The sequence below is a fragment of the Macaca thibetana genome, chromosome 9 (assembly GCF_024542745.1).
Source record: "Macaca thibetana thibetana isolate TM-01 chromosome 9, ASM2454274v1, whole genome shotgun sequence".
Classification (NCBI taxonomy): Eukaryota; Metazoa; Chordata; class Mammalia; order Primates; family Cercopithecidae; genus Macaca; species Macaca thibetana.
In genome coordinates this window covers 100429660-100454760 of record NC_065586.1, presented here as the reverse complement: position 1 = coordinate 100454760, position 25101 = coordinate 100429660, and the positions used below count along the sequence as shown (strand labels likewise).

The 25101-nt window shown below is 43.8% G+C and overlaps 1 protein-coding gene across 1 annotated transcript in view; it reads right to left on the bottom strand.

Annotated features, from left to right (window-relative positions):
• Positions 1-846: 846 nt before the first annotated feature.
• GSTO2 (glutathione S-transferase omega 2) overlaps positions 847-25101 on the bottom strand; it is a 29170-nt gene continuing 4915 nt past the window's right edge. The window contains exons 2-7 of the mRNA XM_050804926.1: positions 24593-24856; positions 24207-24315; positions 21097-21319; positions 19692-19793; positions 2592-2698; positions 847-1137 (exon numbers count right to left, since the gene is read on the bottom strand). Of these exons, the coding sequence (XP_050660883.1) occupies positions 981-1137; positions 2592-2698; positions 19692-19793; positions 21097-21319; positions 24207-24315; positions 24593-24626 (732 nt within the window). The 5' untranslated portion in view covers positions 24627-24856 and the 3' untranslated portion in view covers positions 847-980. The remainder of the gene's footprint in view (positions 1138-2591; positions 2699-19691; positions 19794-21096; positions 21320-24206; positions 24316-24592; positions 24857-25101) is intronic.

Sequence of the window (25101 nt, the reverse complement as noted above, 5' to 3'; positions counted from 1 at the left end):
TAAGGCAGGATGCTGGCTATAGAACATTTTGTGAGACATCCTGAGCCCTGACAGCACCAGTGAAATTCTGACGTAGTTAGTCCTGGGTGATAAATCGGTGTTTCATTTCCTGCTTTGGAATTCTTTCCAGTCACAAGACCCTCAGTGTCTCCAGGCCCATGGCCAAAGTTTGGAGAATTACACTCATGCTCGCCCACGTGGACAGCGGCATTCATTTGCCAAATGGAAGGTATTTGGGCTTGGAGTGTTTTCTTCTTCCTTCTCCCTCTTCTTAAGTTTCCACCAGGGAGGTCTTTGGAGGGTGCCAATCTGTAGTGACAAGCATCAATCATAGGTTGACCCTGAACCTCAGCAGCAGCATCTGCACCAATAATCTGGAGATCAAACGAGGCTGAAGGCCAAGGAGTTAGGAGGCACACAGGCTCCCAAAATGTGCTCTGACATTAGCACCAGGAACTTTCTAGAAAACAGAAGCTACAGACTAGGCAGGGCAGGTGGCTCATGCCTATAATCTCAACACTTTGGAGACCAGGTTGGGTGGATGACCCAGAGTGACCAGGAGTTGGAGACCAGCCTGAGCAACATAGTGAGACCCTGTCTCAACAATATTTTTTAAAAAACATTAGCTGGGCATGGTGACGCGTACCTGTAGTCCTAGCTTCTCAGGAGGCTGAGGCGGGAGAATCAACTGAGCCCAGGAGTTCGAGGCTGCAGTGAGCCATGACTGCCCCACTGCACTCCAGCCTAGGTAACAAAGCAAGATCTTGTCTCAAAAAATAAAAATAAAAAAGCAGCAGCAGCGGCAGCTGTGGGTTAGAGGAGTCAGATAAATGATTATTGGAAGAATACATTTCCTGTTTGCATTTTATTGGGAACTTCAAAGAAAAGAAAGTGAGACAGATTGATTCCCAAGACAATCCGTGATGTAAACTCCCAACAAGCTGGGGAATTCTGGACGGTGAAGGGGTGGACGGTGAGGCTCAGCACAGCCCAAAGTCAAAGGCATTAGGGTTGTTCTGAAAATAGAGATTCAAGAAGCCCTGGAAAACGCTCTTATCTGTGAGAAGAGCACAGACTGTGGGGTCCCACTTCATGGCTGATATCCAGAGCCGCAGGGCTGGCGTGTGGCTCACACAGCTGCAAGACAGGAAAAAAGCGTCAGCACAGCACAGGGGGAGGCATCAGGAAAGGGGATGCACATTGCTTTTTAGATTTGCAAGATATGAAAAATGGGTTTATTTGGGGAATTATCTCAGTTATCTTACTATCAAGTGAGAATGATACTGGAGGAAAATCTTATTTTTGGAAAAGTCAAATGTGTAGAAGTTGTTGTTGCTTCTAATAATACAGTGAAATACTTTGGACTGATGGCTCTGGGAAAATAACATGTCTGTGCGTCATTGGGTTTTTTTGTTTTTTAATAAATATATATTTTTAAAGCTTGAGAACCTTACATGTGCTTCACTGTTTGCCAACAAAAAGACAACCCTCTGAAACAAACATTATTGGGTCATTCTCAGATTTTACTTTAGAGGATAGAAAAAAATAAAGACATAATTTCCAAAACATGCTTAAAATGAATAAAACAATAATGAAACCTTGAAATCATGGAGTTGACAGGGCTCTTTCAAGGATCCACCAGGACATTTAGTTCTGGGGTTTATAAAGCGACAAGCTGAAGATAATACGAGTGGGTTGTGGGAAATCCAGGACTAGAAGTGAGGTTTCCTAACCTGTGATTCCATGCTCTGTCTTCAGAGGATACCACCTTTTGTAAATTTTATGTTTGAGACTGAGTTTTAAATATCCTGGTATGTCGTATCTAAGCTCCTTCAAAGAGAGCTGAAGTCGGAAGTGCAGGAGACAGTGCCTGGGTGGGCTCCAGCCCACAGGTTATGAAGGTGCAAACACAGTTCTGCTTCAGCAGGGCCGGATTTCCAAGTGCCAGAAATGTCCAGCACCCACCATGAGAGTGGTTTGGATTAGGGTGGGCGTCTGCACATGTCCAGCTTCTCAGAGCTTTGAAGTAACAGAGCACTCACTGTTCTGCCCAGGAGCCTACACAGCTATTTCTTCACCTTTAACGTCCCTGCACTTCCATACTTCCATAGTGTTCATTGCCATTTTGTTTGTATGTTCCAACACCAAGCATATATTACTACACAGATCTTTTTTATAAGGTTATTACTATCTGGGGGAAGATTCGTCCGGCAATGAGACGTGACTAAGGTATATGGTGTCCACTGGGGACCCAGCAGGACTAGGTGGAAGCATTGGGCACTGTGACTGTGACTCTCCACCAGCTCTCAGACCGGCCATGTGGGGGCGCTGGTGAGGACAGCAGGTTCTGAAGTCTGTGGGAGGCTCCTGGACTAGGGGTCTTATCTGCAGAAATGCGGGCAAAGTGTGAGTCTGAGTTAGCAGTGGAAAAGCACATGTGTTTTTAACAAGGAAGCACACACTGGGGTTTAGAAACCTGATTCACTTCACAGACATTCTGAAACATGTCTACAGGGGACACGCAGACCATCTTAAGCAGTGTTACTCAGTGTGACTCCGGGAATTTACCAACACAAGGTCAAATGTCTTACTCCGCTATCCCATACACATCCAGCCGCTCAAACCAGGGCCAGAGGAGGTAATCAATCATGGATGTACAGGTTCCACCAAAGAAGGTGGTGTTCTGATACTCAAGAATCTAAAAATGGAAACAAAACAAAAGCAAATAAGTTTATATATCTCCTGACACTAAATGCAAATCTCAAATTAATTCCCAGAGAGGGAGAACTGAGGCCTCTATCCTTCTCCCTCTGGTTAGCAGAATGCTTCTTCCCTTTCTCTGAGGTTTCCTCTGCCTCTTTTAGGGTCACACTCCTGGCCACCTTGTCTCTTCCTTCCTTTCAACACTAGAGTGACAGTGAGGCTCATCTGATTGGAGAAACTGGAAGAACCACCCCCACAGAGTAGCCCAGCCCCTTCCTCTTAGCCTGGAACAGCTCCTCCATGTGCTAAGCCTTCCAAGGATAAGCTGAGCTCTGGACAGAGGAGGATCCACCTCAGGCCAGCACTGCCCATTACTTGAGGACAAGGGGAGCCTCAGCATGATGTTGAAGTCTATTATTAGGAACCCCACTCAGGATCTCCCATTCTCCAAGATCTGCTTTATCAATAAGAAAGGGGATTCTGCCGGGCCTGGTGGCTCATGCCTGTATTCCCAGCACTTTGGGAGGCCGAGGCGGGTGGATTACCTGAGGTGGGAAGTTTGAGACCAGCCTGACCAACAGGGAGAAACCCCGTCTCTATTCAAAATACAAAATTAGCCAGGAGTGGTGGCACATGCCTGTAACCCCAGCTACTCGCGAGGCTGAGGCAGGAGAATTGCTTGAACCCGCAAGGCGGAGGTTGTGGTGAACCAAGATCGTGCCATTGCCCTCCAGCCTGGGCAACAAGAGCAAAAAAAAAAAAAAAGGAAAAAAGAAAAAAAGAAAGGTGATGCTGTAATCTCCATGCCTTATTATTTTATCTTCTCAATTAATTCAAAACTAAGGCAGGAAAGAGCATCCTGTTTAATAGGCCCTCTCAAATTCTAACCTTGTGTTGTTCTTCTTCTTCTTTTTTTTTTTTTTTTTTTTTTTTTTTGAGATAGGGTCTGGGTCTGTCACCTAGGCTGGAGTCCAGTAGATCAATCACAGCTCACTTCAGCCTCAACCTCCCCCGGGCTCAAGCAATCCTCCCACCTCAGCCTCCCAAGTAGCTGGGATTACAAGTGCAGGCCATCATACCTGGATGATTTTTATATTTTTTTTTTTTTGTAGAGATGGGGTCTTGGGGTCTTGCCATGTTGTGCAGGGGTCTCAAACTCCTGAGCTCAAGGGATCCTTCTGTCTTGGCCTCCCAAAGTGCTGGAAATACAGGTGTGAGCCACCGCACCCGGCCCCCAACGCTGTGTTTCTATCACACTTTTTTTTCATTTGAGCTTTTCAAACTTCACATTTGTTGGCCACTCAACACTATTACTTAATGCATTAAAATAAAATTTCTCATTCCCAAATGAGACTAAACCCAGGTAGAGGGACTGTAAAGAAAACAAACTCACAACAGACAGGTAGCCAAAGACGGCCCCAAAAAAGTACCTGCAAGTTTAAAAAAGCAAAAGTGTTTAGCAGAGGTGACTGTTGGTACAGGTCTTCCCAGAGAGAAAAGTATGGCACGAATTACCTGGTTAAATCAAGCAAGCTACTCATTTTGACCTATATACTTCATAATCAACTCGATACTTCCCTAGAGCTACAGATCTTGACTGCTGGGCCCAGGTAAGTTGTGGAAATAAGCTATACTCTTGCTTTCATCTGGAAATATCAGGGTTCTGGTGAGGGACAGAGGGCAAAAGGACCAGAATCAAGCTGTGGATTAGGGTCCCGGGGCAGGGATAGCACAGTCCCCCGCCTAGCAAATGCACATACACATTTCCCTCACATTTTCCAAATGTATCTTGGAACCACCCACATCAAAACTACTGGCATTTCCTAATACAGCTGCAGATTATTGAGCCCCATCCCAGACAGGTATTTCCCCACCAATTTCAAGCAGGGCAAGTCTGAAATCCCAACAGAAAAGCTATCTTTCCCTAAATTAGCACAAAGTGCTCGCTCCTTTACAGACGGAGGAGAACATCCTGGACAGGCCTCCTGGGAGGTTTGCTGAAGTCTTCAGGACTCTCGATAGGAGAGTTCCCTTCTGTGCAAACCTGGAACCTTCCAGACATGTAAAATTACTTTTTCCCCTTAAGAATCCTAGAAAATTGGGACTGGAAGGGCCCCTGAAACTCATCTAAGTGTGAGCTCCTCATTTCGCCATTTATTTCTACCATGATCATTACACAAAGGATTAGAAGTGTAGTGTAAAAATGTGCACTACATACTAAATATGAAAATAATAAAATGCTATAATTGGGGAAAATGAAAGCTGGAACAGAAGGTAAAAAACCAGGAAGGAAAACAGTATCAAGATATCATGTCCTGGGTCCTGCAGAGTTCCTTCAATAAAGCCTTGAATTTGACTCTTGAGTTTCCTGGCAGCCAAAGGGGAGAGGAAAACATGCCAGTGATGTGATTCTTGTCTCCCACGGGGAAGCACAGGGGAGCCTTGCTATGCAGAGGAGGAAACCCAGTTCCAAGGAGGTTAAGGGGCTCTCTGGATCACACCAGAACTAACATGCAAATCGTATTTTCCTAATTCCCAGACTAGTGTCAACCTTATGTCATTCAATTTCAAATATGTATTTTTAGACTCTAATGAAAAGCTTCCTCAAATTGCTTGAGCCAAGGAGTTTGAGACCAGCCTGAGAAACATGGTGAAACTCCATCTCTACAAACAATACGAAAATTAGCTGGACATGGTGGTGACACCTGTAGTCCTAGCTACTAAGGAGGCTGAGGTGGGAGGATCGCTTGAGGCTGGGAGGTCAAGGCTGCAGTAAGCTGTGAGCACGCCACTGCACTCCAGAGCAAGGCCTTGTCTAAAAAAAAAAAAAAAAAAAAAAAAAAAAAAAAAAAAAAAACCGGCCAGGTGCAGTGACTCACGCCTGTAATCACAGCAATTTAGGAGGCCAAAGCAGGCAGATCACTTGAGCCCAGGAGTTTGAGACCAGCCTGGGCAACAGGGTGAGACTCCATCTTAAAATAAATAAATAAACAAAACAAAATAAAAATAAAAAAGCTTCCTCGTCTCTTGTGAATTCTTTTCTGTAAGAATGAAAAAGAATACCATGACTTGATATCTTGATACTGTTTTCCTTCCTGGTTTTTGACCTTCTGTTCCAGCTTTAAATGTAAGTAACAGAAAAAAACTTGGAACCAGCAAACTCTGAAAGCTCCTCCTTCTCTGCAGCCAAGGATTGGCTCGGCTCTGAGCTTCTCTGTGAGAAGAATTTCCTTCTTAGTCTCACTCTTTCATGCTGTCTGAATCAGAAGCTCAAACCAAAGCAAGTGACAGAGGGATGAGACATTCCAACACAGTCATGATGAAAGAGCTTATCAGAATTCTCTCCTTCCTGGTTTATTCCACTGATAAGCGGATCAGGCAACTTTACTAAAATAGTTATTTCTTGTACTCAATTTAAAGCAAGTCCCTTCCATTTACTCCTCTGAAAAAATGTTAGGATAGAGGCAGAGGCAAAATAAACTGACAGTCTTAACTACCAATGTCTTGTCTTTCTTAAGTGTTTTATCATCAGAAATGGAATGAGAAATGGGTGTTAGATCTAGATCCACTTAGCAGTAGTTATGTTAATATCCAATCTGTCCTTTTAAAGAATTCTATGTTGAGTTCTCCCACCAGATTATATATCACATATAAAGATACAGCCAGGCATGGTGGCTCATGCCTGTAATCCCAGCACTTTGGGAGGCTGAGGTGGACAGATTGCTTGAGCCCAGGAGTTTGAGACCAGCCTGGGCAACATGGTGAAACCCCATCTCTACAAAAAAAACTAACTGGGCATCGTGGTGTGTGCCTGCAGTCCCAGTTACTTGGGAGGCTGAGGTGGGAGGATCACCTGAGCCTGCGAGGTAGAGGCTGAAGTGAGCAGTGATCACGCCACTGCACTCCAGCGTGGGTGACAGAGTGAGACCCTGTCTCAAAAAAAGAGAAAAAAAAGATATCGGTGGTCGGGCACTGTGGCTTACGCCTGTAATCCCAGTGCTTTGGAAGGTCAAAGTAGAAGGAGCTCTTGAGGTCAGGAGTTCAAGACCAGCCTGCGGCACATAATGAGACCTTGTGTCTACAAAAAATAAAAAAGGTAGCCGGGTGTAGTGGTGCCCAGGAGTTCGAGGCTGCAGAGAGCTATGATCGCATCACTGCACTGCAGCCTGGGCAACAAACACAGCAAGACCCCGTCTCAAAAGACAAAAAAAAAAAAGATATTGGCCATTCTTAATGTTGAATAGCTTCCCTCACAATGGCATTCCTCACTTTCAGAACCACTGTCTTTTGTATGAGCAAGCAAACCAAAATAGCCTTCTTAGAAAATGTTTTTCTTCAAAGACCCCAGATATCCCCTATAAGGCTTCTACAAATGGCAGGCGAGGGAACTGAGGCTCTAGCTTCCAGGCCTCAGATTTTTTGAAAACATTGACACATTTTCAATTCAGGCTTAAGAGTTCAAGAGGTTTGTTGGGAGTCTTTAGTACAATAGAAGAGCTCCTTTCTAATGCAAACATGGTACCTTCCCCAGACATGTAAAATTACTTCCCCTTTGGCATGCTAGATATTTTGCAGAAAGGTGTTTGACCTTCTAGAATATTAGAAAAATCTATTTTAAAATTTTCTGTTCTCCAATTCACTGAAAAATAAGACGACGGACGCGATGAGAGGTAACGAGCGAGCAATGCAAATGAAGAGGAAGGGACTGCTTGGTAGGACGGGGGTGCACTGTTCCCACGCCCTGCACGCGTGAAGCCTGGCTGGAAAGGCACCTCATCTTCTGCGAGGGCCCTTCGGGCGCCCCCAGAGGGACGAAGGAGAACGTCAGCGTTTTGAGGTGCGCCCTGGAACACAAGGGGAAGGAGGAAGCGCGTGGGGCTCCCCCTGGTGGCCATCAGTGCGAGGCGCGTCGGCCACGGCTCCCCAAAAAACGTTCAACAGGAGGATGAAGAATCTGCAAGGTTTTTGCGAGAGAAGCAAGATCATTAAGAGAAGCGAATCCCAGAATCCAAACCAGGCATTCGAGAGAGCTCCAGTCTTCAACTCTTTGGTTCAGCCTCAATAATTGAGCTTCAAACATTGAAGCGGCCACCTCACCTTCATTGCCAAGAAATCCTGGGCCCCCAATCCCGAAACAGTATGGTGGCTCCCAGTGGGGGCTGCTGTACTTGCTGGAGGAGGAAGAGTTTTTCCTCATTAAAATCGTTCTGCAAATGCAGAAGCCATCCCCTACTCTCTGCCCCCCAAAAAACCGGAAGCCATCCTCCACCCTCTGCGGCCCCTGAAAAGACACACAGCAGCACTGCAGTACATCAGCAATACTGGCCCTTTTCCAGAAGCAGCGGAAAAGCACTCAACTCCAAGGCAGAAGGCTTTTATTAATATTTTTATTTTCTGTGGGCACATAGTAGGTGTATATATTTATGGGGTACATGAGATATTTTGGTCCAGGCATGCAGTGTGAAATAAGCACATTATGGAGAATGGGGTATCCCCTAAGCATTTATCCTTTGAATTACTAACAATCCAATTACACTCGTTAAATTATTTTTAAATGTGCAATTAAGTTATTATTGACTATAGTCACCATGTGGTGCTATCAGAGAGTTGGTCTTATTCATTCTTTCTGTGTTTTTTGTACCCACTAACCATCCCCACCTCCCTGCCAGCTCATGCTACCCTTCCTAGCCTCTGGTAACTATCCTTCTACTCTCTCTGTTCATGAGTTCAACTGTTTTGATTTTTAGATCCCACAAGTAAGTGAGAACATGTGATGTTTGTCTTTCTGTGCCTGGTTTGTTTCACTTAACATGATCTCCAGTTCCATCCATGTTGTTGCAAATGACAGGATCTCATTCTTTTTATGGCCGAATAGTACTCCATTGTGCGTATGCACTGCGTTTTCTTTTTTTTTCTTTCTTTATTTTGTTTTGTTTTGTTTTGTTTTGAGACAGAGTGTCACTCTTTCACCCAAGCTGGAGTGCAGTGGTGTGATCTCAGCTCACTGCAACCTCTGCCTCCCAGGTTCAAGCAATTCTCGTCAAGCCTCCTGAGTAGCTGGGATTACAGGCATGCACCACCATGCCAGCTTATTTTTGTATTTTCAGTAGAGACGAGGTTTCACCATGTTGGCCAAGCTGGTCTCGAACTCCTGACCTCAAGTGATCCGCTAGCCTCGGCCTGCCAAAGTACTGTGATTACAGGAGTGAGCCACCACACCCCACCTGTACCACATTTTCTTTATCCATTCCTCTATTCATGGACACTTAGGTTGCTTTCAAATCTTAGCTATTGTAAACAGTGCTGCAACAAACATAAGAATCCAGGTATCTCTTTGATACACTGATTTCCTTTCTTTTGGGTGTGTACTCAGCAGTGGGATTGCTGGATCCTATGGTAGCTCAATTTTTAGTGTTTTGAGGAATCTCCAAACTGTTCTATAGTGGTTATACTAATTTACATTCCCGCCCCAGTGTATGAGGGTTCCCTTTTCTCCACATCTTCAACAGCATTTGACATTGCCTGTCTTTTTAATAGAAGCCATTTTAACTGGGGTGAGATGATATCTCGTTATAGTTTTGATTTGCATTTCTCTGATGATCAATGATGCTGAGCACCTTTTCATATGTCCGTTTGCCATTTGTGTGTCTTCTTTTGAGAAATGTCTATTCAAATCTTTTGCAGGGCAGAAATGTTTTGAGTTCATAAAAGATAAATGGAGGTTCTTAAGATTTCAAATCTCAGATCCCTGCTAAAATGATATAGCTGAGGCTGAGCTAACTATGTGATGAACCAGTTCCCTGTTAAACAAACCTAGGGTGTAGAACAAACCTAGGGCATATTTAAGACCATTTTCTCCTCTGGGAAGGAGACTTCGAGGCAGGAGCTGCAACAGAACGTGCTCCTCCTGCTGCCCATCAGTTATGACCTCGATTCTCCATGAAGGTGCAGAATACAACTTGTCAAAATTTGGGGATTAAAGGACCACTCAAAATTCTATGCTGGCATCCTTTTAATGAGCTTAATTCTTATCTTCAAAATATATTTGTAGGGCTGGGTGTGGTGGTTCACACTTTTAATCCTACTACTTTGGGAGACCAAGGTGGAAGGATCGCTTGAACCCAGAAGTTCGAGACCAGTCTCGGACGGTGGGAGAAATCCCGTCTCTACAAAAAATACACAAAACTAGCCAGGCATGGTGGTGCCTGTAGTCCTAGACACTCAGGAGGCTAAGGTAGAAAGATCACCTGTGCCCGGGAGGTCAAGGCTGCAGTGAGCCGTGATCATGCCACTGCACTCCAGCCTGGGTGACAGAGTGAGACCCTGTCTCAAAAACAAAAACTAAAACAAATCACAATATATTTGTAAGATAGTGTGGGGGAAAAGCTAGGAGGGTAATGCTTGACCAGTCAAATGTCTGTAAAGTGATTGGTGGTGGAAGAAAATATAAATGAATATTTATCAAGTCTCTGAAGTGGGGAGAGGACTTCCTACACATAAAACAGTGGAGGAAATCATAGCAGGAAAGCCTTACAGCATAATACTTTCAGATGCTGTACTTCCATATGCAAAAATATATAACCCAAACTAAAAGTCAAAAGAAAACAAAAATGTGTTTTAAAACCAGCCAAATATCTTTTCTATACAAGGAACGCTTTAAAAGGAACTTTTACAAATCAACAAGGAAAATTAGTAAGATTCAGATGGCCAGATAGGCAAAGCCCCTGAACTGAACAGACAAATTTTACAAGACCAGGAGCAAGAGATGACATACTTCAGGGAAAACCTCCCACTTCCCTGGCAATCAAAGAAATATGCATTAAGTCAACAATGAGGAGCTACAGTGTCTCTCCACAGCAAATATTATTCAACAAACAAATATCTTTTTGAATGAACTCTCCCCCCAGTGAAAAGGAGATAAGGCAAAGAGCATTTTCACATACTGCTGGTGAGGGGCAAACAACACAAGTCTTCTGGGAAGCAATTCAGTGAAATACAGCCCAAGCCTCCAACGTGCTCATTATACCCTTTGATCTGGTCATTCTATTCCTGAGAGTCCAGCTTAAGAACATATTCTAAAATACAGAAAATGCTTCTTAGGCAAAGAAGCTGATATTCCCTGTAGCACCATTCAAAACGGCAAAGGACTGAAAACCATCTAAACACTCCTAATTAGTGTACTGGATAAATAACTTTATGGTTTATAAACATGGCAAAGTATGCAGACATTAAAAGTGTTTTCGGCCGGGCGCAGTGGCTCATCCCTGTAATCCCAGCACTTTGGGAGGCCGAGGCAGGAGGATCATGAGGTCAGGAGATGGAGACCATCCTGGCTAACCAGTCTCTACTAAAAATTCAAAAAGAAATTAGCCGGGCGTGGTGGTGGGCACCTGTAGTCTCAGCTACTTGGGAGGCTAAGGCAGGAGAATGGCGTGAACCCGGGAGGCGGAGCTTGCAGTGAGCCAAGATTGCACCACTGCACTCCAGCCTGGGCGACAGAGCAAGAATCCGTCTCAAAAAAAAAAAAAAAAAAAGTGTTTTTTCTACTTTTAAAGATTACATATTTAATACAGAAATACATTCCCATCATTTAAAAAAAATCAAACACAGAAAATAGTGTAAAAGGCAAAATCTTCCCTTCACATCCCTGCCCTTAACCACTTTTCTTACCCACCCCAATTCTAATCAGTCCCCTTCCCAGTGTGAGACACTACTGGGAGGTGGATGGGTTTCTCTCTAGATACTTTTCTAGCCATTTATTTACATGTATATGCACACCTGCATGGTTCAGTTTTGTTTTCTTCTACTAAAATGGGATCATACCAGCTGTATTACTGTGTGATTCATTTAATATTTCTAGGCAATCTTTTAATGTCAGTACACAGATTTACCTCATTCATTTTCAGCTGTTCCACAGAATTCCACAAGACAGACATGATTTGCTTAACCACTCACCATCTAATGAATATTGTTTCCTAATTTGTCATCATCACAAATAATGCTGCTGCTCTAAGAAACACTCTTATACATGTAAATAAGCATTTATAGAGTTTATAAAAATTGGCCAGGTGTGGTGGCTCACACCTGTAATCCCAACATTTTGGGAGGCCAAGACAGGTGGGTCACTTGAGTCCAGGAGTTTGACACCACCCTGGGCAACAGAGGGAGACCCTGTCTCTACAAAAGTTAAATAGAAAACTAGCTAGGCATAGTAGCACACACCTGTAGTCCCGGCTACTCACGAGGCTGAGTTGGGAGGCTCCCTTGAGCTCAGGAGTTCGACATTGCAGTGAGCCATGATTGCACCCTGCATTCCAGCCTGACAACAGAGTAAAATCCTGTCTCAAAATAAAATGGCAGGGGGTCTAGGGAATATTTACATCATAATAGTAATCAAGTTTCAACTACATAAAATATACAAAACAGAAAAGGACAGAAAACAAAAACAAAAAAGTCCCCAAGATTGTAACAGTGGTTGTTTCTGGTAGTGGGATTATATTTTTTCCCCTTAGTTTCTATGTTTTCCTGTACTCTCCAAATTCTCTCTAATGAACAAGTACTACTTTATAATTGGAGAAGAGTAAAAATAATTTTTAAATAATAAGAATAATTATTATTCTATTATTTATGTGATGGGAAAGGGTATATCAGAAGGCTATTGAAAGAAGTACAGCAAATATTAGTTTATCTAGAAAGCAGCTGTCAGAATTGGATGATGAATGAAGTAACTGAACTAGCAACAGCACTAACACACTTAACCAGGCATCCTGAGTCAGGGATAACCCATTCCCAAGTGTGAAAGAATGGTGGTTACAACTAAAATGGCATGTTAGTAAACATGCTAAATCAGCTAGCAAATCCAAGAGAAATCACAACGTACGTTCATGCAAAAACCTGCACAGTGTTCACAACAACATTATCCACATTGGTTCCAAGAGTGGAACCTTCCCAGATGTGGATAAACAAAATGTGTGTATTCACACATGGAATATTATTTAGCCATAAAAAAGAATGAAGGATGAACCTTAAGAACTTTATGGTATGTGAAAATAGCTCATGAAATGCTATACGTTGTATGATTCCAGTTATATGAAGTGTCTAGAATAAGTCAACCCATAGAGACAGAAAGCAGATTAGTGGCTACGTATGGCCAGGCGGACTGAGAAGAAATGGAAAATGATAGCTTACGAGTGAGCAGTTTCTCTGGGGTATGATAAAAAACGCTCTGAAATTAAATAGTGGTGATAGTTGCACAACTCTCCTAGTATACTAAAAGCCAGTGAATTGTACACTTGAAAAGGGTGAATTTTGTGGCATACAAATTATATCTCAACAACTTTGTTATTCAAAATAGCTAGTAATAATGAATTTAGTTTGTAGACATGTTAACTTAGATGATAAAAAATTTAGCCTGTAGTCTGCTATATATAAAAGGATACAGAAAATTGTTTTCAGTGATGAATTAACCAGGTATAAACTTTTTTGCCTTCCTTTCCTGGTGCTATCGAAGGAGAAACAATTAAACAACATATAAATAATTTTGCCACTGGAAATTAATAAAAATTAAGAAAGAGCAAAAACAAAACTAAACCAAGACAATATAATCTAACTTGAATAAATGTCTTTTTTGATGAGAAGAAAGGACAGACTAAAAATTAAGATTACCAAGTACAGTGACTCATGCCTGTGATCAAAGCCCTTTGGGAGGCTGAAGTGGGAGGATCACTTGAGCCTAGGAGTTCAAGACCAGCCTGAGCAACACAGTGAGACCTCGTCTCTACAAAAAATTAAAACAAACAAAAACAAAAACAAAACATTTGGGCATGGTGGCCTGAACCTGTGATCCCAGCTACTCGGGAGGTTGAGGTGAGAGAATCACTTGAGCCCAGGAGGTTGAGGCTGCAGTGAGCCGTGATTGTGCCACTGCACTCCAGCCTGGGTGACAGAGTGAGACCCTGACTCAAAAAAATAATTACAACAATAATTAAGATAATGGAGGCTGGCTCGGTGGCTTGAGCCTGTAATTCCAGCTACTCGGGAGGCTGAGGTGGAAGTATTGCTTGAGCCCAGGAGCTCAAGAGGACAGTGAGCCATGACTGTGCCACTGCACTCCAACCTGGGCAACAGAGAGAGACCCCCATCTCTAAAAGAGGAAAAGAAAATAAAGTAATTAAAAAATTAAGATTATGGGTGATATTTAGAATCAATAAAGTACTTAACTACAGAAGCTCCTGGGTGATACACACATAATTTATGCAAATTCCGCCTCATGCAAACTGCTACACATAAGGCATGCAATCAAATTTGGCAATGCGGGAAACTCTGCATGGAAATGCAAAGTGAAGCACCTCAAGGCAGGTGGTTGGATGACAAGAAGCAAAATCATAAAGTGCCCTGTGGCCGCCGGCAGACAAAGGCTTCAGTTGCTGGGCCAGGTCTCATCCCTCAGTGCTATTTCAGCATTATTTATGTTGTCCCCTCCCTGCTCTCCTTTATGGAGCTCTGATGATGGTGAAGAAAGGACTAAGCAATAGTCAGCGTGTAGAACCAATTCATAAGCCACGAACACTTTCTAGATTTAAAGCAAAACTCCAAAGCCTCAAGGAAACATGACCAAATCCTACTTTTCACTGCACTTGAACTTGATTTGACTATTTCCATAATGAAAATATTTTTGGAAGGCACAGATGAAAAGTGACACCAAGAGGTCCTGCCACATTCAAATCCACAAAGATCAAATGAAGCCTGGCTCAAGTCCCATTCAGAAATGGGAAAGTCAATACCTGAAAAAGAATACAACTAAAAATGTGTGCTGCTTAGATTAATGATTCAGTAAAGGCTAGAAAATCTGCGTGAAGACATAAAGTACAGCAAGACAAGTGTCGTAGTTTTAAAACTCATGCCAACGTTCAGAACAGGAAAGGCAGTGAGCACGCTGCTAGTTTGATAATAAAAGTGGCAGTAATATATCTCAAAGAATTGTAAAAGATAATAGAGAAAAATGCGGTTATATAACAAGCATAATAAATATTTGATTTTGATGGAACTTAATTTTTTTTTTTTGAGACAGAGTCTCACTCTGTCACCCAGGCTGGAGTGCAGTGGCATGATCAAAGCTCACAGCAGCCTTGACCTCCTGGACTCAAGTGATCCTCCGACCTCAGCCTCCCAAGTAGCAGGGACCACAGGTGTGCATCACCACATCCAGCTAATTTTTGTATTTTTTGTAGAGACAAAGTTTTGCCATGTTGTCAAGTCTTGTCTCGGACTCCTGGGCTCAAATGATCTGCCCGCTTAGGCCTCCCAAAGTGCTGGGATTACAGACATGAGCCACTGAACCCACCTGAAACCAGATTTAAAAAACAAACAAATGAACGAACAAAAAACAAGCAAAAACAAACAAACAAACAAACAAAAAAAACTTCGAAAGTTAGACAAGGCAGTTATTTCAAAAGAAGAAAGTGTCAGAGTTTAAGGCCACAAAAGGTGAACTGACCTTTTGTTTGAGGATAACATAGCAGAAGATTATACATGAAATCTTGGCTTGCTTATCACTCAGAAAGACAATGAGTATTTAAAATATTTTTAGCTCACAAAAAATCCTGACTTTGCAAAATCATGTGAAAGAGTTGCATAAATCAGGGGATCATCTCCATTAAAATTATTCTGACAAATTTCAATTTCACTAGACTCTCCTAGAATAAATATATTGGCATTTAAAGGAACAGATCACATAATTCAAGTTCATTGGTCATGTTTTCAGATTTCAATATTTCCTACATTGTAGTTATAATTCTTTGTTTGTTTGTTTGTTTGTTTTCGAGACAGGGTCTTGCTGTGTCACCCAGGCTGGAGTGCAGTTGCATGATCATAGCTCACTGCAAGCTCAAACTCCTGGGTTCAAGAGATGCTCCCGCCTCAGCCTCTAGAGAAGCTGGGACTACAGACACACGCCACCATGACTAGTTAATTTTTTTATTTTTAGTAAAGACATGGTCTCACTGTGTTGCCCAGGCTGGTCTTGAACTCCTGGCCTCGAGTGATCCTCCCTCCTTGGCCTCCCAAAGTGCCTGGATTACGAGTGTGAGCCACCACGCCCAGCCATAGTTACAATTATTGCTAACAGTCTATGGGACAAAACCACATTCAAACCTGTTAGAACAATGTGGAATACCCGGTGTTCCTTAAATAGCATCAGTGAAAGCTACCTACACCAAGGCTGGTTAGTGAAAGCTACCTATACAGAGGCTGGTTAACAATGGTGTTTCTGGGGCTCAGTTATTGAAGATAAAGTGAAATTTCTTATTCAATGACATGCTGGAGCTGCCCACATCTTTTGCCAGCTCTTGAGTTTAGAGAGAGCACATTGGTAGCTCAAAATTAGCCTTGGCGGAAGTATTTACACCACCCAAATCAGCAAATGCTATAAATCAGTGCTTTTTCTTTTTCTTTCTCTTTTAAGAGAAAATTGATTGTTAAACATTTATCACCACATCGCTGATGACATTCCTAAACTCTCTGGTTAAAGCTCCTAGCCCATAAAACCATTCCAAAGGTCCAGTAGAGACCATACGTTGCTCTTCTAAGCTCTGCCCACATATGAATATCCCATCAACACCTCAAATTTGACAAAATGTGTCCTCCCTCAAACTCTTAGTGAAAAGCATCACATTTACCAGCCACAAACTTGGAAACCATCCTCGGTAACTCCTACTCCTTCCTCAGATTTCATCTCATCTTAGTCCCTCAAAATCTCTCTAATTAAACCTCCCTCTCCAACCCTCTTTAGTGGGGCCCTCTTTGTCCCTTCCCAGTCCTTGCTCTTGGCCACTCTAATCCATCCTCTATACTCTTGCTGGGCTGAAGATCTTCTTTTTTTTTTTTTTTTTTTTTTTGAGATAGGGTTTCACTGTGTTGTCCAGGCTGGAGTCCGGTGGTGAAATTATAGCTCACTGTAGCTTCAACCTCCTAGGCTCCGGTGATCCTCTCACCTCAGCCTCCCAAGTACATAGGACTACAGGGATAAGCCACCATGCCAAGCTAACTTTTTGTATTTTTAAAGAGATAGAGTTTCGCCACATTGACCAGCGTGGTCTCAAACTTCTGGGCTCAAGTGATCCTCCCACCTTGGCTTCTCAAAGTGCTGGGATTATGGGCTTGAGCCACTGTGCTCAGCTGAGCTGAATACTTTTTCTTTTCTTTCTTCCTTTTTTTTTTTTTTTGAAACAGAGTCTCACTCTGTTGCCCAGGCTGGAGTGCAGTGGCGCAGTCCTGGCTCACGGCAACCTCCCCATCCTGGGTGCAAGTGATGGGCTGAATACTCTTAAAAGCATGAAGGAGTATACCACTCTCCTGCTTGACAGGCTTCAATTACTCACCATCAACTCTGAAATAAAGTACAAATCCCCAGGCACAGTGGAAAAGGCCTTTCAGCGTCTGACTCTGGTCCACCCTCCACATTCGCCTCTTATCAATCACTCCCTCGCTGGCAACCCCTCACTGGTTACTGTTTGCCAAACACACCAGGCTCTCGCCCTTGTGCCTCTAATTCATCCTAAGAGTCAACAGAGGCATTATCTACCCCCACAGACCAGCCTTCTCGTATGCATGTCTCCAGCCTAGCACTCAACACACCCAGGTTTTAAATGGGCTTAACAGCCTATCTCCCCATCCAGGCTTTGAGCCCCTTGAAGGTCTTTAATATTTTTTATTCCTAGTACATAGTTCTGAGCCTTTACAAAGAGGCCACTCCAATTTGCAAAACAGGACTAGTACCATTTGTAACTGAGAAGGTTGTTGGCAAGATTCAATGAGATGATGTATGCAAAGTATCTGCAGCATGATTCATGGCACAAAATACTGGTTCACTTGCCCTGGGAAAGACCCCCAACTGAAGAACTGTATCTTCATCATAACCCTATACTTTCATCTAGCAATCTATAATTTAAAAAGTTCACCCATCATCCAAATGGAGGTAGGAGGGAAACGGATGAAAATGTTTCAATTACTGTATCTTTGAATTCAAAGGGTTTTTTTCCCCCAGCTCCTTTCCCTGGTCCAGTATTTGTTTATCTGTGAGAAGGTAACCAGGCATGATGGGGTCCATTCAGCTGATCTTTGAAATAAAGACTATAAATTCTCTAGTCACAAGATTTTTTGAACTTCTTTTTTAAAGCAGCAGTTCTCCTTTCTCCCCAAATGCCATCTTCTTAGACTTGAGGTTGAACATGGTGGTTAAAGGCAGTGCTGACCTGAGTGAAGCAGTGTCTGGAACCATCTACCAGGCCTCCACTCGCTGGGAAGTTGAGTGGAGAACCCACTGCAGAACCCAGAGGCTCTGAGGAACGCACATTTCAAAATAATCCCTCATTTTGCACACCGGAAAACCAAGGCCCAGAGAGGTACAGAACATTGCCCAAGGTTCTGGAATTTAGTAAAGCCAAGCCTAAGATCCAAGACTCTTTCCACCACATCATACGGCCTCCTTGGGGTCAAGGCCACAGTTGGTGACCTCAGGACAAAAGACTGACATTTCCTACATACGACCATTCGTCATCCATAACTTAACTGTACAAATCTGAGATAGGCAACTGGAAATGTCAATACATTTAATCTGTTTCCACTTGATAAAGGTCAAATAGAAGAGTATTAATAACCAGTCTTCCCTTAAGGGGAAAAAAATCGTATTCTCTGGCTGCCAATAGAGGAACCACCCACCCATAAGGTGAATTTATTAGTTTCTGGAACAAAAGAAACAATGGGAGTAAAAGAACTGCCTTCCAGATTATTCTAGAAGTATGGGATAAGTAGTTCCATTACTGCCGGGTTAATGAAGGATCTACTGGCAAAGAGTGCTCCTGCCACTGCACCCATTTTCCCCTTCTTCCTTAATTACAGATCCCTGATTTTATTCAGGGTAACCCAGCTAAAAGACTATATTTCCCAGCTTTTCCTAAGATAGTCATGACCCTGCAACTAAGTTCTGGCCAATGAAATGTAAATAGCCATTGGGTAGAATTTCTGGTAGGATTTAAAGCCCTTAAAAGGGGCATGGCCATTTGCCATTTTTTTCTTTATATTCTGCTTTTCAGAGCCTGGAACTTGGATGTGATGGCTGCAGTGACAGCAACTATTTTGTTATTTTGAGGATGATAGCCTTGTACTAAGTTGCGCTAAGGATGACAGAGCCCATAAAGAGAAAGAGCTTCAGTTCCTGATAATGTCATAAAGAAGCCATCAAAATAGGCCTGAATTGCCTAGCTGTGGCTTATTTATTTATTTTTTTTTTTTTTTGAGTCAGTCTTACTTACTCTGTCACCCAGGCTAGAGTGCAGTGGTGCAATCATGGCTGACTGCAGCCTTGACCTCCCAGACTCAAGCTATGCTCCTGCCTCAGCCTCCCAAGTAGCTGGGACTACAGCTATGCATTGTTATGCCTGGTTAATTTTTAAAATTATTTTTGTAGAGTAGGGGTCTTGCTATGTTGCCTAGGCTGGTCTTAAACTCCTGGGGCTCAAGTGATCCTCCCGCTTCAGCCTCCCCAAGTGCTGGGATCACAGGTGCGAGCCACCGTATATGTGACAATAAGCCGTTATAATATGTGAGAGAATGTTACATGAGACAGTAAACCCTTACAACATGAATTTACAGTAGTTAGACTCCAGCAGCCAAACACAATCCCTAACCTTTACAGACCTTGACCTCATTGGCAGAAGCTACAGAAGCCATGCAGAGATACTCAGGAAGATGGGGTGACTCTGGGAAAGGAAGCAATTCATGGCATGTCCTCCCCAACTCCTCATCAGATTTTCCAGAATAATTCCAGAGCACGTTAGAGGAGGGCAAACATGTAATCAGATGATCAGAAGTCTGACTTATCAAAGGCACAAAGAATAAGCCTGTGAAGGCCGGTGTCAGAGTGACCAGGTTAGCAACCCTGCCTGGCTTCCTCCATTGTAGCTGACCAGGAGAGGGACCCCTTTTTGTACCTCTTCCAGGTTGCAGAATTCCTGACGCAGGGCTGCCTTCAGATCAGTGCATTCTCTCCCACATCTCAATGCTACCAGGCACTCCTTGGTCAAATGTGGGACCTAATCAGAGGACACAGGTTCTCAGTGGAGAAGTCTGCGGAAACTTCCAGTTCCTGCTCTGCTTGAAAAGGCAGCAAAGCTTTATAACTCCAGCCTAACAGGGCAACACCCACATCCGACCCCCAGCTCCCTGTGAGGGGCACTAGGTTATGTCTGTGGTTCCGGGATAATGTCATATCCCGGACATATCCCAGATTCCTAATGAGAAGTAGGAATCTGCTTCTCACAGCACCCTAGGAAAACAGGAAGCTTTAGGAGGCTTTCTCCAGTGCTCCTTACTTGATCAGCTGCTTCCATGCTATACATTCTTAGGTGGGACACTCAACCTCTCTAAGCCTCAGTGTTCCCATCTGAAAAATGGATACAATAGCAGTACCCACTTCAAAGGGCAGTTGGATTAAATGAGTTAGCTCCTACAAAGTAATTAGGACAGTGCCTGGCACATCATAAGTGCTTGATATATGTCAGCTGTTAATCTCACTGAAGTTTTTTAAAAATTCCTTTTCAAAGACATCATCTTAAAGTTTCTCCATTCTTTTTACTTTCATTATCAAATCTGCCACCATTTATCTATTCTTCACATTTCCTGGGCAGCAGGCACTCCTATGCCTCTAAAGAGCATCACTGGCCAGGCGCAGTGGCTCATTCCTAGCACTTTGGGAGGCCAAGGCAGGCAGATTACTCGAGGTCAGGAGTTCAAGACTAGCCTGGCCAATATGGTGAAACCCCATCTCTACTAAAAATACAAAAATTAGCTGGGTGTGGTGGCATGCGCCTGTAATCCCAGCTACTCAGGAGGCTGAGGCAACAGAATTGCTTGAACCCAGGAGGCAAAGGTGGCAGCGAGCCAAGATCATGCCACTGCATTCTAGCCTGGGTGACAGAGAGAGCGAGACCCTGTCTCAAAAAAAAAAAAAAAAAAGAAAAAAGAAGACCATCACCTTCTATGCATAATCGTCACACTCCATTACTTTTTACCTGAAGTCGGGGAAATTGTCCCTTTAAGGATCACCAGTTTTCAGTTCTTTCAATATTCCTGCTTCAAGTCACATGGTCATTGCCATGTCATAACCATACCTCCTGAGCCTGCCAGTTGAAATGGAGAAGCACCTAGCAGTTAAGCCTTTAACTTTAGTATCAGTGGCCATGCTCTACCCTAATTCCATGCTAGCTAATCTCCTGAGGATCACATGGTATCAAAACAAATCAGTTTCACCAATGATTTGGCTTTAAAATGGGTTGAGGTTTGGGAAAGACATGCAAAGTAAAATAGAGTGTGAGTGGCTTTTTAAATTGAATATACCTTACAAAATAGCTCCAACAACATCTTTTGGCGAGCTCGTTCATACGGGTCGTGTGGAAATAGCTTCCTTCCTGGATAAGCATCATCCAGGTACTCACAAGCGATCACAGATTCATAGATCAGTTGACATTGGCTGGTCTCCAGGACAGGAATGTGGCCAAAAGGGTGCTTTGTATAGTACCATTCAGGCTTGTTTCTCAGGTTAATGTTGACAACTTCATGTCTTAAAAAGCAAAAGGAAAACAAAAATGAGAGGCATCTGCAGGCAGGCACTCTTCTTGAAAGCAGAAGCAATCAGTTTAAAAGTTAAAATTTGCAATTAGTTTTCTAAGGTGTTTTTTTTTTTTTTTTTTTTTGAGACGGAGTCTCGCTCTGTCACCCGGGCTGGAGTGCAGTGGCCAGATCTCAGCTCACTACAAGCTCCGCCTCCCGGGTTTACGCCATTCTCCTGCCTCAGCCTCCCGAGTAGCTGGGACTACAGGCGCCCGCCAACTCACCCGGCTAGTTTTTTGTATTTTTTTTAGTAGAGACGGGGTTTCACTGTGTTAGCCAGGATGGTCTCGATCTCCTGACCTCTTGATCCACCCGTCTCGGCCTCCCAAAGTGCTGGGATTACAGGCTTGAGCCACCGCGCCCGGCCTAGTTTTCTAAGGTTTAAGTTTTGTATAAAATATATAACATCATCATCTTCCTTCCGGCAGTGAGATGTGTTGGATGTTTTCTATGCCTTATCTCAGTTGTTCCTCATAATTCCCCATGAAGTAGGCTCACCTCATAGGAAAGAAGGCTCAAAGAGGTTGAATCTCACACACAATGCCACCCACTAAGAAGTAGTAGAGCCAGCCGGGCACGGGGCCTCATGCCTGTAACCCCAGCACTTTGGGAGACTGGGGCAGGCAGATCATCTGCGGTCAGGAGTTCAAGACCAGCCTGGCCAACATGGCGAAACCCCATCTCTACTAAAAAATACAAAAAATTAGCCGGGCGTGGTGGCAGGCGCCTGTAACCCCAGCTACTCGGGAGACTGAGGCAGGAGAATCACTTGAACCTGGGAGGTAGAGGTTGCAGTGAGCTGAGATCACACCCCTGCACTCCAGCCTGGGCAAGAGAGACTCCATCTCAAAAAAAAAAAAAAAAAAAAAAGTAGTGGAGCCAAGATCACAGCCAGACAGACAGACTCAGAGTTCACACACTTAACCATGGCATGAGAGAATTTAGTACATTTTACAGCTTGAAAATACAAATCTGATATTAACAGGTCACAACAGAATATGGTAAGTGTTAACAATTAAGAGCATGAGTTTTGGCATCAGACTGAACAGTCTAGCTTGGGGCCTTAACCGAATTCCTAACCTCTCTGGGCTCAGTGTCCTTAATTATAAAATGGGGCTAAGAATTACACCCATCTCTTGGTACTGTGGTGATCAGGTAAGTGAATATGTGTAAAGTGTTTAGGACAGTGCCTGGCACGTAAGCATGCAATAACTTTTTAATTCTTCTTCTAATTATTAGATGTTCAAATAATACTATTATTTAATGTTCACATAATAATACAATTATTATTTAGATAACTATAAAGTTGCCAGAAGCATGAACATATGTTTAAAAAGATGAAAGGAAACAAATGGGAACATTCGTTGCTTAGTCTAGGAGATTGTCTTAAAACCTACAGCAGAGGCTGGATGAGGTGCCTCATGCCTGTCATCTCAGCACTTTGGTAGGCCAGGATGAGAGGATTGCTTGAGCCCAAGAGTTCGCGACCAGCATAGGCCACATAGAAAGACCTAAAAAACCTAAAGCAGTGAGTCTCAACTAGAGATGATTTTTGGCCTCCTTCCCAAGGGACATATCACAATGTCTGCAGACATTGTTTTGCTGTCACAACTGAAGATAGAGGATAGGGAAGGGGGACTCTACTGTCATGGGTAGAGACCACTGAATGGGTAGAGACCACGGATACTGCTAAACATCCAGCGATGGATAGGACAGCTCCTATCCCACCTCTCCAATAAAGAATTATCTGGCCCAAATTGTCAACAGTGCCAAGGTTGAGAAACCCTGCCCTAAGAAAATACATCAGCTCCTAGGCTGATAATTTATCACCAAATGGGCAAACATCCTGTTGTTGTTATTTTCCTCAAAAAACAGGTAACCTTAAGGTCAACTTAATTTGAGCAAAAGGGAAGAATCTGGAAATATAGGCCCTATATACTCAACAAGGTGGATTTACATAATTTTATTTAAAATATCTCTATCTTAGTCTTTGTATCTCTCTGACATGTGTCTGAAACTCTGAAGTCACCCCCTTGTGATGGACTCTCTGAGACAAGAGTCAGGAACCTGGAGTGACACATTCTCAACACTCTAGCTTGGAGGCCAGCTGTACTATGCAGTCCACATCCCAGCAAAGCTGCTCTGCCCTCCAGATCCAGACCTGCAGGAGCTGGTCTTGCAAACTTCCTTCTGGAAGAATCTATACCCATTTCTCAAGTTTTCAAGGTGTCTTGAAAACTTCCAGACACCTCTTGATAGCAATTCCTTTTATTTCATTGTTTGGAAAGATTTGTTCATTCATTTAACAGATACTTTTTGAGCACCTACTATGTGACAGGCTCTCTCCTAGCTCATGAATAAAAGAGACAGAGTTCCTACCCTGGAGAACTCACAGGGGTGAAGGGGACTGGGGAGGGGAGATGGACGAACAAATAAGAAAATGCTGGACGCAGTAAGTTCAATAACGAAAGGAAACAGAGGTGACCTAAGATGCCTGGGGCGTGGTGGGGGAACTACCTCTGTGGAGCAGTCAGGAGAGGCCTCAGTAGCCTTGGCTGCGCCCTTAAACATTCTGGGAGGGAACCAATTCACCAGCCCCCTCATTCAGATTCCTCTGCGCTGGCCTAGAAGTTACAGGACTCGGAAAAGGGCTCCGCATTTCAGTAGGGCCCGCTAAAAAAATGCCCGCCCTTTGCTAATTACTTGTTGACTTTGCCTCCGGAAAAAAAGGACAGGGAGCCCCTTTTAAATCTGAGCAGATGCCCCAGATGCTAAACATTCCCGGGCTCCTGTGAGGCACTGGGTTTGCTCGGGGGCTCTGGGTTCCCGCTTCTCACCTGATGTCTTTGGCCTTGAGGACGAGGCGGGTCCTGTGAGAATAGGGGCAGAACCTCATGCTGTAGATGCGGATCAGCCCCTCCGGGACTGGCCCTGGGGGCTGGCTTCCTGCAGAGCAGCGATGGAGGGGGACAGGGAAAGGAGAGGCTTAGTCAGCCCAGTGAGGAGGGAGCTCGCTCACTTGCCCGGATCCCAGGATGGCTGTGGGAGCTCCAACTCCCAAGTCCCAGAGAGGACAGTGCTGCACGTGGCTTTTCTTCAGGAGAGCCCTCCAAGTCCCTTCCTGCCCCGCTGGTCTGCAGGCCAAGGCCAGGCAGTTCCACCGAAGCCATCATTTTCTCTCACGCGGCGCCCCCAGCTCGCGGACCCCATGGAGAGCACTCACCTTTCCCCAAGGTCCTGGTCGCATCCTGAGACATGGTCTCCAGCTGTTTGCGCAGCTCCCGGAGCTCACGGTCGCCGCCCTGTGGCTCGCCACCGCTGCCGCAGGGTCCAGAAGCAGCTGCGCTCTGGAGCGCACCTCTTGCCCCAAATTTAATTTTTGAACTACTGGGCTCCGCGGGGCAGAGGGAAAGCGATCTGGAGCAGGAGCTAGGATAATTTAACCTGGGGAGACATCGCCCCAGATTTGGAAGCCCGAAAGTAGGAGCTGGCAAAAAACAAAACAAGACAAAATAACACCTGAAAAGCTCCCTCTTGCTCTGAACATGTGCTTAAAGCTTTGGAGGGGCCTCCTCTATATCAAGCATTCCTCAAGAATGGGCATTTAAACTCCAACATGGATTTCAAAGGAGTTTAATCAAAATCGACTAGGGTAACGCTGACTTTTTCTTTTCCATTCTGAATCTCTTGCATCACTAAGACAATTGGCCACACCTCTGTAAGTACAGCTTT